The 15,739-nt window shown below is 41.4% G+C and overlaps 2 protein-coding genes across 2 annotated transcripts; both read right to left on the reverse strand.

Moving 5' to 3' along the window:
- Positions 1-648: 648 nt before the first annotated feature.
- On the reverse strand, positions 649-5,026 carry LOC127331713 (membrane-associated protein VIPP1, chloroplastic). The gene is made up of 11 exons (XM_051357894.2): positions 4,769-5,026; positions 3,910-4,038; positions 3,712-3,822; positions 3,371-3,435; positions 3,206-3,287; positions 2,890-2,964; positions 2,634-2,704; positions 2,460-2,542; positions 1,487-1,551; positions 1,329-1,403; positions 649-1,072 (listed from the first exon to the last, which is right to left on the reverse strand). Exons 1-11 carry the CDS (start codon positions 4,916-4,918, stop codon positions 968-970), a joined length of 1,011 nt encoding a protein of 336 aa, XP_051213854.1. The 5' UTR covers positions 4,919-5,026; the 3' UTR covers positions 649-967.
- A 5,205-nt stretch (positions 5,027-10,231) lies between these two features.
- Positions 10,232-11,485, reverse strand: LOC127329862 (short-chain dehydrogenase reductase 3a). Its single transcript, XM_051356279.1, has 2 exons — positions 11,405-11,485; positions 10,232-11,312 (listed from the first exon to the last, which is right to left on the reverse strand). Exons 1-2 carry the CDS (start codon positions 11,434-11,436, stop codon positions 10,406-10,408), a joined length of 939 nt encoding a protein of 312 aa, XP_051212239.1. The 5' UTR covers positions 11,437-11,485; the 3' UTR covers positions 10,232-10,405.
- Positions 11,486-15,739: the final 4,254 nt, after the last annotated feature.

Genomic DNA, 15,739 nt, shown 5'->3' on the forward strand with positions numbered 1-15,739 from the left:
GTAACACGTAATTGTACTTAAAAAATCAATTTGTCAACGAGTGAAAGGAAAAAATAAATTAGAAAGGGCAGTGATCTTGTGATGTGGAAAGATAGCAAGATGAGAAATTGTTGCACAATCGGATACCAGAGGAAGAGCAAGCGCGCCCACTGAGATTTCCTCGCTGGGGATCGCCTCTGCGGATCGAGAGACAATTAGCGCTAGCAAATTGTGCGGATCCGAACAACGGCACACGCAAGCCATCGTGAAAACGAGATGGTCGGAGGAAGAGTGCAGGAGGTGGAGTACATCAACGGACACAACCTCGTCGTCGGCGGCAGGGCAGGTATACGTTTGGAATGCTGATTCACACGCCGGCGCCAGTGACAATTTTAGTGAGCTGTGGGCTCTCATACGCCGTTTTCAAACAGCAAAACAATACTTGTATCCTGTGCCTGGCATGACCAATCAGTCTGGCTAAGCCTTCGCGTCGAGACAGCAACAAGACCGACTGAATAAACCATGCATCAGGAAGTAGAATTCAGATTTCAAAGACAGGCACAGTTGTACAGTCAAGAGAGTGACTTTCACGCGCATTGGTACTACCGACTACTGAGACCATCACTTGAGGTCTTGAGCTACAGCATCAAAAATTAATACGATGTCTCGGAACTTTGGAACATGTTATGTTATCACACCAATCAAAGAGCAAGGTACATGAGGACGGAAAATTTAGGTTCCTGGCTAAGCTCTGTAAAGAGCAGTGATTTACATTGATGTAATGGTTAACTGTACAATATCATTCACAATAATAAAAAAATACAGTCAATTTTTCACGTATCAGTGCCTTCCTACCTTCCCGCGAAAAAAAAGTGCACTGGAGGATCAAATGCGCATTGGAGAGGAATCTGCAGGCTATGTTCTCTTCTGGGGGTTCTCAAGTGAGGAGATTTTGTCGAGCGCGGTGGACGGACATATCCTGTGCAATCTAATAATCTTTGGCCTTCCTCCGCAGCTCATTTAGCTCATTCTCGATATCCCTGTCTCGGGAAGGGCTACCTGCCGCAGCTCTACCAGGAGGAAGTTCACCTTTCTGTAGGTGACACGAAATTATAGTCATGTAGTATGGAATGAACAAGAAATCCTAGACTCATTTTCTCTTTTAGTTAGCTGGCCGACTTATGATGCACTTATGCATATTCTATTCTATTTCACCAATGATGAGTATTACCAAAGTACCATCACATTTTGCCACCATAGTGCACATGCCAACAGAAGAGAGAGAAATCTAAAGCACACGGGTTTTTAGCTTCAAAACCATTATGGTTTAGTCCCAAAAGGGTACGTACCAAAGAGCTCCCAGAAAGTTCTTTTCTCAATTGTGCAAGGTCGTCATCAACCGATGTAGTCTCGAGCATTGCAAACTGCCCACAAATAAATAGTAGCGATCAGATCTTCCTAACGAAAGGTATATCATTAAAAGTATATATGCAGTGTCCGATTTTACCTTCCCTTCTAGATCATCAGCTCCCAACTGACCAAGTGCCTCAGCTTGGGATTCCATTGTCATAACTAGCAGCATAAAAATGCAACTATTTGTAAGAAAAGAATGTTCAAATGATCTGCCACAAGATATCACTAGTTGTTGATGACCACAACCAGTAAGAGAGGCTAACACATGTGTCATTTCAGCCAATAGAAGACACATAACCTTCAGCATACAGGCGATAAGAAAGATAAGCTGGATGAATAATTTGCCAAGATCCTACTCACAGCAACTCAAGTGGGAAATCCCAACACGCACCAATCAAAATCTTAAAACGTTGACCAACGGGGGAATGATCCCTCCCTTGGCTATACGTTGTTAGATAGGATGAGACTCTCCAGCGATTTCTCGCTACGGATGATAACCCGTTTAGTTCGCCCTCCAGCGATTTCTCGCTTCGGATGGGATTCAAACCCGGGTGGGCTGGCTGCGCACTCGCCTTGCCACTGAGCTGGAACTCAGTTCTCAACACCAATCAAAATCTTCAACAAAAACATCAAATATGTTTGAAGTTATCAGCCTTTCTGCAAGTGGCTGAGATTTTTTGATATATGTAACCATCTAAAAAAACACAGTTCTGATTGCCACGTGTTGCATTATAAATATTTTTCCACTGAAATTAATTGGCAAAGTTTTGAGGTTCAAGCCTCTACTCTGTCATAAAGGTAACTGATTGACTACTTTAGCGTCGACTGCTCAAGTATGGCAGCTTGCATCTGTATACTGAGACACTTTGACTTAAAACCATAACAGGGTGGTATACCTAGCCATTGATGAACCTATCAAGAGTTAAAGCTATGTATGTTCAATATAAAGCATGACCTCTGGCCTAACCAAAATCAGTGTGTCACAGACACCGAGAAAACAGGAGCATGGTAATTTAAGAAACAAAAGAAATTAATCTGGTGGGAAAAATCAGACATGAAAAGAGTACCTTTTTCCTCCATTTTCTCAAACGCTGACAGGGCACTACTTGTATTTACATTTCCCAGCATTTCACTCACTTTTGTTGCAGTCCTGAAGAAAAAGAAGGCCAATTATCAAACTCAGAGCATACAAACAATGAAGTAGCAGGCAGTGAAATAATGAACAAAAGAAAGATGCATACTTGGCTGATTGAGCACGGGCCTTTAGAGTATCCTTTTTCTGCCTGGCCTCTGCTATCTTGCTCTCGAGAAGCTACATAATAACATAATCTATATTTCAACAAAGGTGCACAACGAACAACTAGTACATGTGAATAGGTAGTAGTGTTCACCCTGTGCTGAACAGGAACCCAGAAAGATAAAGATATGTATTGACATGTATAATGAAAATAAGAAAAAGAGCAAGCCAGCAGTTGAAACTTAAATTAATAATCACACCTTGGTATTTGAAACAAGATTTTCAACGACACTCTTCTGCTGATCAAGCTGGGACTTTAAGGAGCTTGCGTTGTCCTAAGCACAGAAATACACAAATAATGAGTTTTACATAATAAACTGACTTAAGTTACATGAAAGATCTTCGCTTAAAAAAAAACATATTAGACTTATATACAACATATACATTACTGGCTTACTGCAAATCAAACTAATAAAAAGGCACAAAAGTATAACTTATTACACACCATCAGAAATAGTTAAATCGTGTGGCTAGGCAGACTTTTCATCCAGAACTATAGATCAATATGGTACCTACAGCATATGATTTACGCCTCTTAAGGGCTTCACGGGCAAGCTCCTCATCACCCTTTTGAAGAGCAAGTTGAGCCCTCCGATACCTACACTTGTAAGAAAAATGTGAAGAGCGTAAAAACACAGATGGCGGGGCTCAAAATAAGCTTATAGTTACCCATAACATTACCAATCAGCATCAGCTTGTTCAGCAGCTTTGTACTTGTTCTCAAGCCGCTTCTGAGATGCCAAGACCTTCGAAACAAAAATCCATGTTAGCGGTAGAATGTAATGGAACATGTATAGGCAGCTCATATTTCCATCTACATACAGTGTATACAGAGAGACCCAACAAACATACGCAAATCTAGTAAATGAGAGGCAGCTAACCAAATAAGCTTCAATAACCGTAAACAGTGTACTGGGGAATGTTTGAGATGACAGAACATAAAGTTGTAGAAAATAAGAAAATTAAAAGGAACATGTGTTGCCAATGATGAAATTTTGTGATTAAATGTATTTACAACAAACCTGTGCAGTGGCTTGCCGCATCTTTATTAAATCATCATTCATCTCCAGAACTGCCTGATCTAAGATCTTCTCAGGGTCTTCAAATGAACTAATAACTGCATTTGCATAGGACTAGATAACCAGGAAGTCACAGAGCTCTTAGTTAAATGCAGAACTGTGCTAATACATAATGACATAATGATTGGAAGTTTCACTCACCCTGGCAACCCTAGTTAATCGATCAAAGAGGTTACTCCGTATGACATTGCACTTATATCTCTTGACATTTGGTTGGCGACAGAGCCTCAATTTTGACGCAAGGGGTGCCGAGAAGATATGCGAATTTATCTACACAATGCCATCATAATGAAGACATTTTGAGCTTCTCATAAAAGCAAAATGGCATCACAAATAATTTCAGCTTGTAATGTCGTAATTTAAACTAATAGAACCTAAATCACGGTTGTTGTGATGGAGCTTAAATATGTGCACACTTCGACTTGTTCACAAAGTCGCTAGACCACCCTCGATCATGGTCACTGTGATGGACCTTAAATTCGTGCACACTTAGCATTATTCACAAAGTCGCTAGCCGGCATGTTCTAGTGCATACATATACAATTACAATTTGCAGTTAACAGAGTCAATGGGACGCGATGCAACACTCAGATATGTACAGTTGATCAAACCCTTAACTCATATGAGAGATGAAACATTGCAAAGTCTTTTAGGTTAAAATGTTTACTTGTGCAATAAAAAAAAATAGACTTGATGCCCCTTCAAGTTGTTTAATACAATACATTCTCTATAACATATATGATGCGCGCATGGATGATAAATTAACTCTTGTGCTTTATAGCTCGCACTGCTACTTATTCAATATTCATGTCAGTAAATTATATAAGGTTAGGTATAAAAACAGCATGCATCTAATTTAAACTTAAGGGTTGCCGGGATTGATTGGGATTGTGGGCGGCCTGATTGCACAGCTAGAAACACCGAAAACGGATTCGCTCAGACCGGATTTTAACCCTTCATTATTTCGTTGTTCGATTCTAAAAAAACAGGAGAAGCATACCACAGGTGCCGTTGACGTCGTCCTCGCCATCGCCACTGCCACTCGACCATGCTGTCGCCGGAGTCGAAGGGTGGATGGCGAAGGGGAGATGTGTGGGTGGGCGGCTGGGCGGGAAGGAGCCGCAGGGAGGCGGCGGACTGAGAGGAGCATGGGGGCGGCGGGGTGGGAGGAGCGGCGGCGCCGGCGAGGAAAGGAGGACGCAGCCCGGCTGAGGTCGGAACAATGGTGCGCGGCGAGGGAGAGGTTGTGGCTGGCCCAAACCTTATCTTTCTTACAATTACAAAATTATTATTTGTTTGATTTAGTTCGATTTTTCTATAAATATCCTACATATTGGTAGTTTGAACATAAGCATGAAAAGTCTACCTTTCTTTGCAAACCACGAAAAAATCACTTTCTCAGGGTTACATCAGCAAGATGGGTGACCGATGTCAGATCGAAATGAAAAATACACAACAGGATACCATCATATATATCATGTACATTGCTCAACTATCCACTTTGTACTTCACAATGTGTCTTCATTGTTGACAACTGCGATAACGAGAAGTTGATACTGATGCTCTCAATTGAGGAGGCATAGTACCCACGCCTAGGTGATATATTGTCCGGAAAAAAATTGAATATAATTACCCAATTTGTCATGGTGTACAAAAACAACGGAAACTAAGTTTTTGTTTTACAACACAACTGCACCATGTCAAACTTTTTGTCCACATACTTGTAAGTTTTTTCATGGATTAGACCTTGTGTGCTTTTACTTTTTGTTTTACAACACAAGTGCACCATGATAAACTTTTTGTCCACATACTTGTAAGTTTTCTCATGGATTAGACCTTGTGTGCTTTTTTTCTTGTAACACAGGAAAAACGATCAATTAGCTTTTTTTTTTACAAAAAGTGTCTCGCCTTCTCAAGAAAATTTTAACATGACATGAGAAGTTGATACTTTTAGTAAATCTAATTGCAAAACTCATGCATATTGTCATAAAATCTAAAAACCTAAAATTCAAATAATTTATCTATTTAATCTCGGTATGTCAGGACCGGCTCTCAAAATGATGAGACAAAATTGAATATTGTAGGGGTATATTGCCCGTGTGTGTGGTTCTGGTAATTAATGACAACCCCTATGGACTAATGTTTTCATTGAGTTTATATGAAGGAATATTCCATATGTAGTACTTGTAGTCCATATGTTGGATTCAAATATGGATGCCATGAAGATAAAGATATACCTTGAGTATTGACATCAAGATCATCGGTTTGAAGACATATATGTGATATGATTAAGAAGAAGAAATGAAGATAGAGTTCTTATGTGGAACTTAATATTATCCATGCTCTAGCTTATGTGATAAGCAATGAATGATCAGGATCTTGAGTGATTGATTCCAATTGAAGAATTCAAGATATGGCTGTAAGTCACTGTCATGATAGTCTCATAAATTGAGCTATGGTTGACTAAGATTTAGAGCATGCAAACAAATTAAGGTTTCTTTATACACCTCAAGATAGTATGATAGAGCATGAGAAGATACAAGGTTGACCAATACAAAGAACGAAGAATAGATTCAAGTTTGGTCAACACATGAAGCATGGAGAATGTGCCACGTGAAGTCATGTGATATTGTAAGCCTTGTCAATTATGCTTCATGAACTAACCCATCATATATGTGTCCTTGTGTTGTCTATGTGAGATAGGTATCTTTCCATGGGCATGCATCAAAAGTGAGATCTCATATAGCCCATGAGAGGATGACATCAAGTGGTGATTGTCATCAAGGTTGAGTTGGGCAAGTTCAAGTTGAGCATCTCAAGAGGATCGTATGCTTGAAGCTTGCCGTCTATTTGGTGATAATGGACATGTGAAGATGTGCATCAATGGAGCTTTCCCATCATGGTGTATGGGGGATCATTTGTGAGTCTTCATGAAGCAACAATGATCAAATGATGCATTCCGGTCTGAGTGTAGCTTGAAGAGTTATCATCAAGGTCAAGCGGGATGCGCAAGACAAAGGTATGGCCTTGCTAGGTTTTCCTTTTACCGGTCTCAAGGTGGTTGTTGGGAGACTGGGTTATAGGAGAAGCCGCACCATTAAGAGAGACTTTCGGTTGGGTAACTTGATCACATTATCCTAGGGAGCTCAATCATTTTTATTCTTTGCATATCCCTACTGCTTCTTGCTGTTTCTCTGTTGTAAGGTTCTTGAGCTTGTTGCTAGCCTTACAATAAGCCCAAGTTCATCGAAAACGGAATCTGCATGCATCTTCTACTGCGTTTTTCAAGTTTGGACGTCTTCACCGTTTCTTGACGGTGGGAGAATCCCTCTCTAGAACCTCTAAAAATATTCTGTGAGGAGTCTTCACCATTTTTGTTGGGGTTCTATTTGTCGTTATCTTTCCAACCAAATTGGTTTCATGTCAATCGGAGTTCGGGAGCATTTTCTGTTAAAAACGAAAAGAAAAGGTCTTCAGGGGTCCTGCGTATTCTGGCACTATCGCTCGGTGCCCGCTCGGCCTAAGGTCCGGCTGGACCGGCCGTGGCGCCGACTAGCCCGGCGCAAACCGGCTCCTGGACCGGTGCCAACCGAGCACTATCCAGGGGGGTCTCCAGCTTCTCCCGGTGCTGGCCCGGCGTACGGTCTGGTTTGGACCGGCCGGTCCGGCCTCACGCCCGATCACCCGGTATGTGGATCGGCCTCCCCGGTGCGGACCAACTCCTGCTCCGGTGAGAACCGGGGGCAGGTTCTGTATGTCTTGTACTCGCCCGATCTCAGCCCGGCGCACGATCCGGTGAAGGCCGGATGGTCCGGCCTGTGGCCCGGTCTGACCGGCCCCTGGACCAGATGGCCCGGCCCCTGGCCCGGTTGACCGGCTTCCTCGACTGATGCTGAGCTGGACACTTCCCAAACGGTTAGATTTCGGCTTGAGCTATAAATAGGCCTTCTTCCACTTTGGGCTTAGTTAGTTCTTCCACTTTCTCTCCTCTATTATTGACTTTGAAGAACTTGCCCTATCTCTTGATTCCCTCCATGATTCTTGCTCATTTTTTAGGGATCTAAGAGAGGAGATCTGGATCTACAATCCACACCAATCCATTTCTCATCTAAGTGAGGAGAACCCTTTGGATCTAGATCTTGGAGTCATTTATTGATTTCCTCCTTTGTTCTTTCTATCTAATCTCATCCTAGCATTTGTTACTTTGGTGGGATTTGAGTGAAGGATTTGAACACCTTTGTTGTTCTTGCTTTGCATCATTGCATAGTGTTGAGCTAGCCGCCATGATTAGTTCGAGTGAGAGACCGTGAGCTTGTTACTCTTGGAGGGTGACCTCCTACTTGGCTTGGTTGCTGTCTCGGTGGTCTCTTCGTGGAAGATTGTGAAGAGGCATGGGCTTCTCCTTCGTGAAGCTTGTGAAGTGGTTGTGGAGCGTGCGATCTCCGGAGTGGAGGAAAAGCTAACCATAAGGAAATGACCATTATCCTTCGTGGGTTTGGCTCGGAGAAAAAGGTGAGCCTTCGTGGCGGTGGAGAATCCTTCGTGGGACTTCCACCTCTCCAAACGTGACGTACCTTCTTGCAAAGGAAGGGAACACGGGAATACATCTTCGTCTCCGCGTGCCTCGGTTATTTCTATACTCGAGCTTATTTTCCTTTATGATAGCCATCGAGTTTGAAGTACTTATTATATATTGCTATCACTTGTTGTTCATATATATATTGTGCTTATCTTGCTTAGCTCTAGTTGTTGTTGTTGCACTTAGTTGAGCCTAGCATATTTAGAGTTTGTGCTTGTAAACTAAACGTTCGTTTAATTCCGCATTCTTACAAACCAAATCTGTAAGAGTTTTTAAACGCCTATTAACCCCCCCCCCCCCCTCTAGGCGACATCTCGTCCTTTCAAATACCCGGACTTTTACAACTATGTTATCCACCAATTAATTAATTAAGGGCACATGGATAATTTTAAATTCAGAGAAAAACATGTGGATAATCTAAAAATTGAAAATTTTAGAGTCTGTTTTATCCAAAAGCACAATATAGTATAACCTTTTACACAATCTCATCAGTAACGGTACGCCTACGGTACTTCAATCGCTAGCATAAAGTGGAAGAATCATATATACACAATGGTATTCTCAACATTGTCTAACTTTTTCCATAACTTGTTGGGCCTTTCTCACCAATATGAAATTGGCATATCATAATACTGTACAATTTTCTTAACTTATTTTTTTTCTTATAACAAATAAATTGATTAGCTACTTTGCCACACTACTATATATTACTCCGTCCATTCCATATTTGTTAGATAATATGGAAACGAAGGGAGTAAGATTATAGATGGGATCTTTCTCTATTCAAATTAAACATTTTTTATTGCGAAAAATACACATGTGGTAAAGTTTGTATTTTCTGAAAGATAGCTAAGGCAAGTTTCCCACTAACCATAAGCACCCTAAAAAATAAAGGAAATAAATGATATTCCTCCATCAATTGATTGGTACTTTTTGATATGCTATTGTGTGATTATATGTCCTCACATCTCTATCGGTAGAGTGCTATGAAAATGAAGAAGTTTAACGAATGCTATAAAGGCTTATAATATAGGATGTTATCTCATAGGTGTTTCTTCGAATACAATTTTCTTACAAGTAGAGAATTCTTGAGGGAATGTCGTATTGAAAAATATTTTAACATCAAATTTCTTTTCTTGCACCCATGCACCTTATATCGTGATTTTTATCCTCAAATAATAGTGGTCAGAGCATGTGATAAATTTAGAACCCAGTTCATTTTCATATGAAGCACAAAGTTTCGGGTTCGACTATAAGAATAATGGAACAAACATGTCTATCACCCAAATTTCAACAAGAAGGCAAACACGGAAACTCGACCCTCTCACATAAGAAGGATTTTGCACAGTAGCTAACTGTGACTTTCACCCGTGGAAATAGAAATACCGCACAATCAACCTCCCATCGCCTACATTGCGGGTGACGAGAGCATCAACAGCCCTAATGAAACAAGTTGCATACTCCCGGCCCATAGTGGATAATCTATACGCATAATGCAGGGACACTTTGTTAGTTAAACAACAATTAAAATGTGTATTCGTATCCTCATACTCTGCACTGGTAGGTGCACACAACAATGAAAAGTCCAAAACATGAAACAAGTCGTGGTCCTCCAACCAGACAGATGAATTGATGGGAATGGCTAGTACAATCCACCTATACACCCTCTCACCTGTGACAGGGAAAGAGAAAATCAACATGTGGATAGAAGAAGCGCAAACACGCGTATGAATAAAGAGGCCAATACTACATGAATAAAGAGGATGCAACAACAATTTTAGGATAAATTACGAAAATTAACACTTGAACTCAAAACCCTAGACTTTGACACCATGTTAAATTTCATACACTAGCAAACTAGCAAATGTAACCGAAAGTTGAAACTAAGAAAAGAGCTAGTACAATCTGTTATACACTTCACAACAGCTCTAACCAAACACTCGGACATCAACCATGGTCAAGCCAATGATTATTACAACATTTCTGATTTGTCTCTCTCTGATTTATTTATTCATTTTTGGCGAACTTCCTGCAACCGAACACGACATCCCACCTTGTTCAACGCACCGGGATGTTGAGCGGCTTCCCCACGGAGAACCCACCGTCCACCATGAGATTATGCCCGGTGATGTACCTGGCGTCGTGGGACGCGAGAAACACGGCCGCCCTCGCCACGTCCTCTGCGCGCAACACCACACCGCCGCCCATCTCGTTGAAGTCCTCCTCGAACACCCGTCTGACCACCTCCTCATCGTCGGTATCAGTGCCAACTGGCGGGAGCCCCAGCATCTCCCTCACGCCCCGCGTGCCCATGGATGTGGCGATGCCGTACGGCGAGATGGCGTTCACCCTGACGCCGCGCGCCGCCAGCTCCACTGCAGCCGACCGCACCATGCCGATGATGGCTGTCTTGGAGACGCTGTATGCGTGGGGGGCCGCCCCGCCCAGCACGCCCGCTGTGCTAGCCGTGCACAAGATGCACCCATGGTTGCGTGGGACCATGGCCCGTGCCGCGTGCTTGATGCCGGCGGCCACACCTCGGAGGTTGACGGCCATGACGCGGTCGAAGTCGGCCAGGTCCATGGACTCAATGGGGCCGCCCGCGTAGGTGGTGCCAATGATGCCGGCGTTATTGAACATGACATCGAGGCGGCCGTGGCGCGCCAGGGCGAGGTCCACGGCGGCCGCCACCTGCGCCTCGTTAGTCACGTCGCAGCGGGCGTAGAAGGCCGTGTTCGAACCACCGAGCTCTGCCACCACGGCATGTCCGAGATCATCCTGGATGTCGGTGATGACGACCTTGGCGCCGTTTTTGACGAACTCCACGGCGGTCGCCTTCCCGATGCCACTGGCCGCGCCGGTGATGATGGCCACCTTCCCAGCTAACCTGCCAGAGCCTGAGGACGTGGAGAGCTTGCGAGTCGAGCATGAGCTCACCCGTCCCGCAGCTCCACTCTTTGTCACGCTACACCCACAGGAGCAACCCAGTTGCAGAACATCAATGGCGATCAATTTTCCCTAGCTAAGAAATCAGACAAAACCCAATCTCGATCGTACCTGAGAAGAAGGTGCATTGCTCGGAACATCATCCTTGACGACGTAGAACGTATCAACAGCTCGTGATAGCCGTGATTCGTTTCTGACCAAACATTTGGTAAGCGAACCCATATTTAAAGAGGGCACACATCATCTATACTTTGCGTTTTGAAAGCATCTAGAACATCAAATCTTACACCAATGGATCAGATATCCCGAATCATATTACTACCAAATTGGTCTAAAATCAATCACAATCAAAGTAATTAATACACAATATCTTTGTATTAATTACTTTGATTATTTGGTCCAAAATCAATCACAATAAAAGTAACTAATACACAATATATGTGCATTAAGTACTTTGATTGTTTGATCCAAAATTAATCACAATTAAAGTAATTAATACAGTGTAAATGTATATCACAATATATGTGTATTAATTAATTTGTTTGTCGAAACCAATCACAATCAAAGTGATTAATACACATGATTGATTTTGGACCAATTTGGTAGTAATATGATCTGATTCATTAGTGTAAGATTGGATGCTCCATATGCTTCCAAAATACAAAGTGCAAAGTACAGAATGCAAAGTGCTAACTGACGTACCAACTATAATATACTCCCTCCGTTCCTTTCTATAGTGCCTATAGATTTTTCACATTTGTTTCGAAATATAAAAGTAGAGGCTCTGTTTTTTGCGTTTTAGCCCTTTCATCGATCAGGTGAGGTCCAGAAATTGTGGAAACCAATCTGTTAGGATCCAGAAAATCTGGAAACGAACGTACGCTTCCTCTCTGGAAACAATCGGTTATGGCAACAGCACTGATTTCCTCTGATCTGATTTTTGTTTCCTTTTTTCTCTCTCAGATCGGTAGGGAGTTTTGTGTCAAAACAATTGCTTGCGCTAATTTTTGTGCTAAAAAAGAATAAGCATTATAAAAAGGAACGGAGGGAGTAATAGTATAGATTACTACCAAATTAATCCGAAATCAATCACAACCAAAGTAATTAATACACATATATATTGTGTATTAATTACTTTGATTGTTTGATCCAAAATCAATCACAATCAATAATTACTTTGATTGTGATTGATTTTGGATCAAACAATCAAAATAATTAATACACAATATCAGTGTATTAATACACAATATATGTGTATTAATACACAATATCACTGTATTAATACACAATATATGTGTATTAATTACTTTGAATGTCGAAACCAATCAAAATCAAAGTAATTAATACGTAGGATTGACTTTTGACCAATTTGGTAGTAATATGATTCAAGAAATCTGATTCATTGGTATAAGATTGGATGCTTGATGGATCCCAAGTGTAGGAGATCTGTTGTACTACTTTTTAATAATAAAGGTTGTCGAACCTGTAGGGATACGTAGCATAGAAAACAAAAAATTTCCTACCGCGAGAACGCAATCCAAGCCAAGATGCAATCTAGAAGATGGGAGCAATGAGGAGATAAACGAGACTAACCCTTGAAGATTTCCAAAGCCTACAAGAGGAGGCTCTCGTTGCTGCGGTAGACGATCACTTGCCGCTTTCAAAAGCACGTAGAAGATCTTGACGGTGCCACAATCGGGCAGCACCTCCGTACTCGGTCACACGTTCGGTGTTGATGAAGATGACGTCCTTCTCCCCGTTCCAGCGGGCAGCGGAAGTAGTAGATCCTCCTTGGAATCCCGACAGCACGACGGCGTGGTGGCGGTGTTGATGGAGATCTCCGGCGGAGCTTCGCTAAGCATATGCGGGAGAGGTGGTGGAGGAGAAGTAGCTAGGGTTTGGGGAGAGGGGGCTTGGGCGCCGGCCCTCAAAGGGGTGCGGCCAAGGTGGAGCCAAGAGTGGCCGGCCAGCCCCTCCCCTCCTCTCTTTATATAGGTGGAAGCCCCATGGATTAGGTCAAAAGTCTCCGAATAAGACCCCAACATAAACCTTCCATATGACCAAACCTAGGGGGAGTGGGACTCCCCCCTTTCCTTGGTGGGGTGGCCGGCCACCATGGGGAGGAGTCCACTTGGGACTCCTCCTCCCTTAGGCTGGCCGGCCAAGGTGGGTGGAGTCCCTCTGGGACTCCACCTTCCATGCTGATTTCTTCCGGACTCTTCTAGAACCTTCTAGGAAAAAATACCGGATCATTTTCAAACCTAGAAAATGACTTCCTATATAAGAATCTTATTCTCCGGACCATTCCGGACCTCCTCGTGATATCCTAGATCCCATCCGAGACTCCGAACAAAACTTCGAACTCCATTCCATATATCCATATCTACTTAAACGACATCAAACCTTAAGTGTGTCACCCTACGGTTCGCGAACTATGTAGACATGGTTGAGACTTCTCTCTGACCAATAACCAACAGCGGGATCTGGAGATCCATATTGGCTCCCACATATTCTATCCGTCATCGGGATGGACAAATCCCACTGTTGATCCATATACCTCAACTCATACTTTCCGGATACTTAATCCCATCTTTATAACCACCCATTTACGCAGTGGCGTTTGATGTAATTAAAGTACCTTTCCGGTATAAGTGATTTACATGATCTCATGGTCGAAAGGACTAGGTAACTATGTATCGAAAGCTTATAGCAAATAACTTAATGACGTGATCTTATGCTATGCTTAATTGGGTGTGTCCATATCATTCATATAATGACATAACCTTGTTATTAATAACATCCAATCTTCATGATCACGAAACCATGATCATCTATTAATCAACAAGCTAGTTATACAAGAGGCTTACTAGGGACTCCTTGTTTGTTCACATAACACACATGTATCAATGTTTCGGTTAATACAATTATAGCATGGTATGTAAACATTATCATAAACACAAAGACATACATTATCAGTGTTATGTATGTGTGTTTCACCATTAAGATTTATAATAACTTATCCATCGTACATGAAGTAATGTCATAATTTCAACAACTCATTGTTTTCATTTGACCAGAGCAAAATAACAATTATTAAGTTCTTTATTATAAATTCTAAGGGCTAGATAGAATGCCAACGACGAACATAATAATACTTTATTTTTATTCCAGACGTGCATTCCTATCATATTCCTTGTCAGTCACTTAGGCCATTGTATTCTTGTATTGCGTTATTTTGTATGACACTTCATACCAACCAATATGGTACTAATACCCAAGAATTTCATTGTATGACCTAACAAGGAATACAACAATAACATGTATATCATTTATATACACCTGAGCTAGACTTTCTAGTCTTTTCTTTCTTTTTGCCAAAATATCTTTTGTAGTTTCTCTTTTTAGCTTTCCTCATTATTCAGAAAAACACTTCAACATCATTAACTTCTAGATTTGTTGGTCAAATACCAATAACCTTGAGGTTCTTACTTTGAAGTTGATCATCATATGACAAGTGTTTCAGATTTCACTATTACTAACCTTTTAATATGATGAACAATTTCACTCATAATTTTATCCATCATATCATGACGACTTTTCGAGACCTTGTCTGTACATGCTAGGCTCGTAAAGTTTAACCTCAGTATTCGCATGTGCAAATCTGGCTTGCACCCGTTGTAAGCACACGTAGAATCTATAACACCCGATCATCACGTGATGCTACGAAACTATGAGTCTTAGCAACGGTGCATACTAAGGACGATCACTTCATAGATATGCGAATATCTTTAGTGTCCAACTTAGTTGGAGGATTGGGACGCCGGGCGTCTTCAACCTTCATACATTCCCATAAAACTTATGAGTTTATGTAGTCTCACAAAATTATATTCTATCATCTTGCTATAAGGTCTTAGATATCACATATATCTCATACCTTGATTATTTCTGAAAAGTAAATTTTCAGCTCCTTACTTTTTCAAACATATTTGAACTTCAAGTTTCATGGAGACAAGATAACTTTAGGTACCAATTGAAACCATAGTTCTTTGAATCAACAATGTGAGGTTTACTAAAATTTTGCAATAGGACTTAATCATTTCTTGATTCTTTAATAATACGGTACCAGTCCGTAAAGTTTATTGTCATATTTTAACAGTATTTCTATCTCAATAACAAGACTAGCGCTTGGTAGAAAAATGGATGCCAAAACTACAAAATTAATTCAAAATACTACTCAGACTATGTTCATGATAATTAGTTCATGTTTTAATCTAATTACTAATAAACTCCCACTTAATACAACATCCCTCATAGTTGTTAAGTGGTACACGATCCACATCCACTACGCCAAAACCGATCATCACGTGAGATGATGTAGCTTCAATAGTAAACATCAACATGTTGATCATATCATCCATATGACTCGTGTTCAACCTTTCGGTTTCC

Source organism: Lolium perenne, chromosome 2, assembly GCF_019359855.2.
Source record: "Lolium perenne isolate Kyuss_39 chromosome 2, Kyuss_2.0, whole genome shotgun sequence".
Taxonomy (NCBI): Eukaryota; Viridiplantae; Streptophyta; class Magnoliopsida; order Poales; family Poaceae; genus Lolium; species Lolium perenne.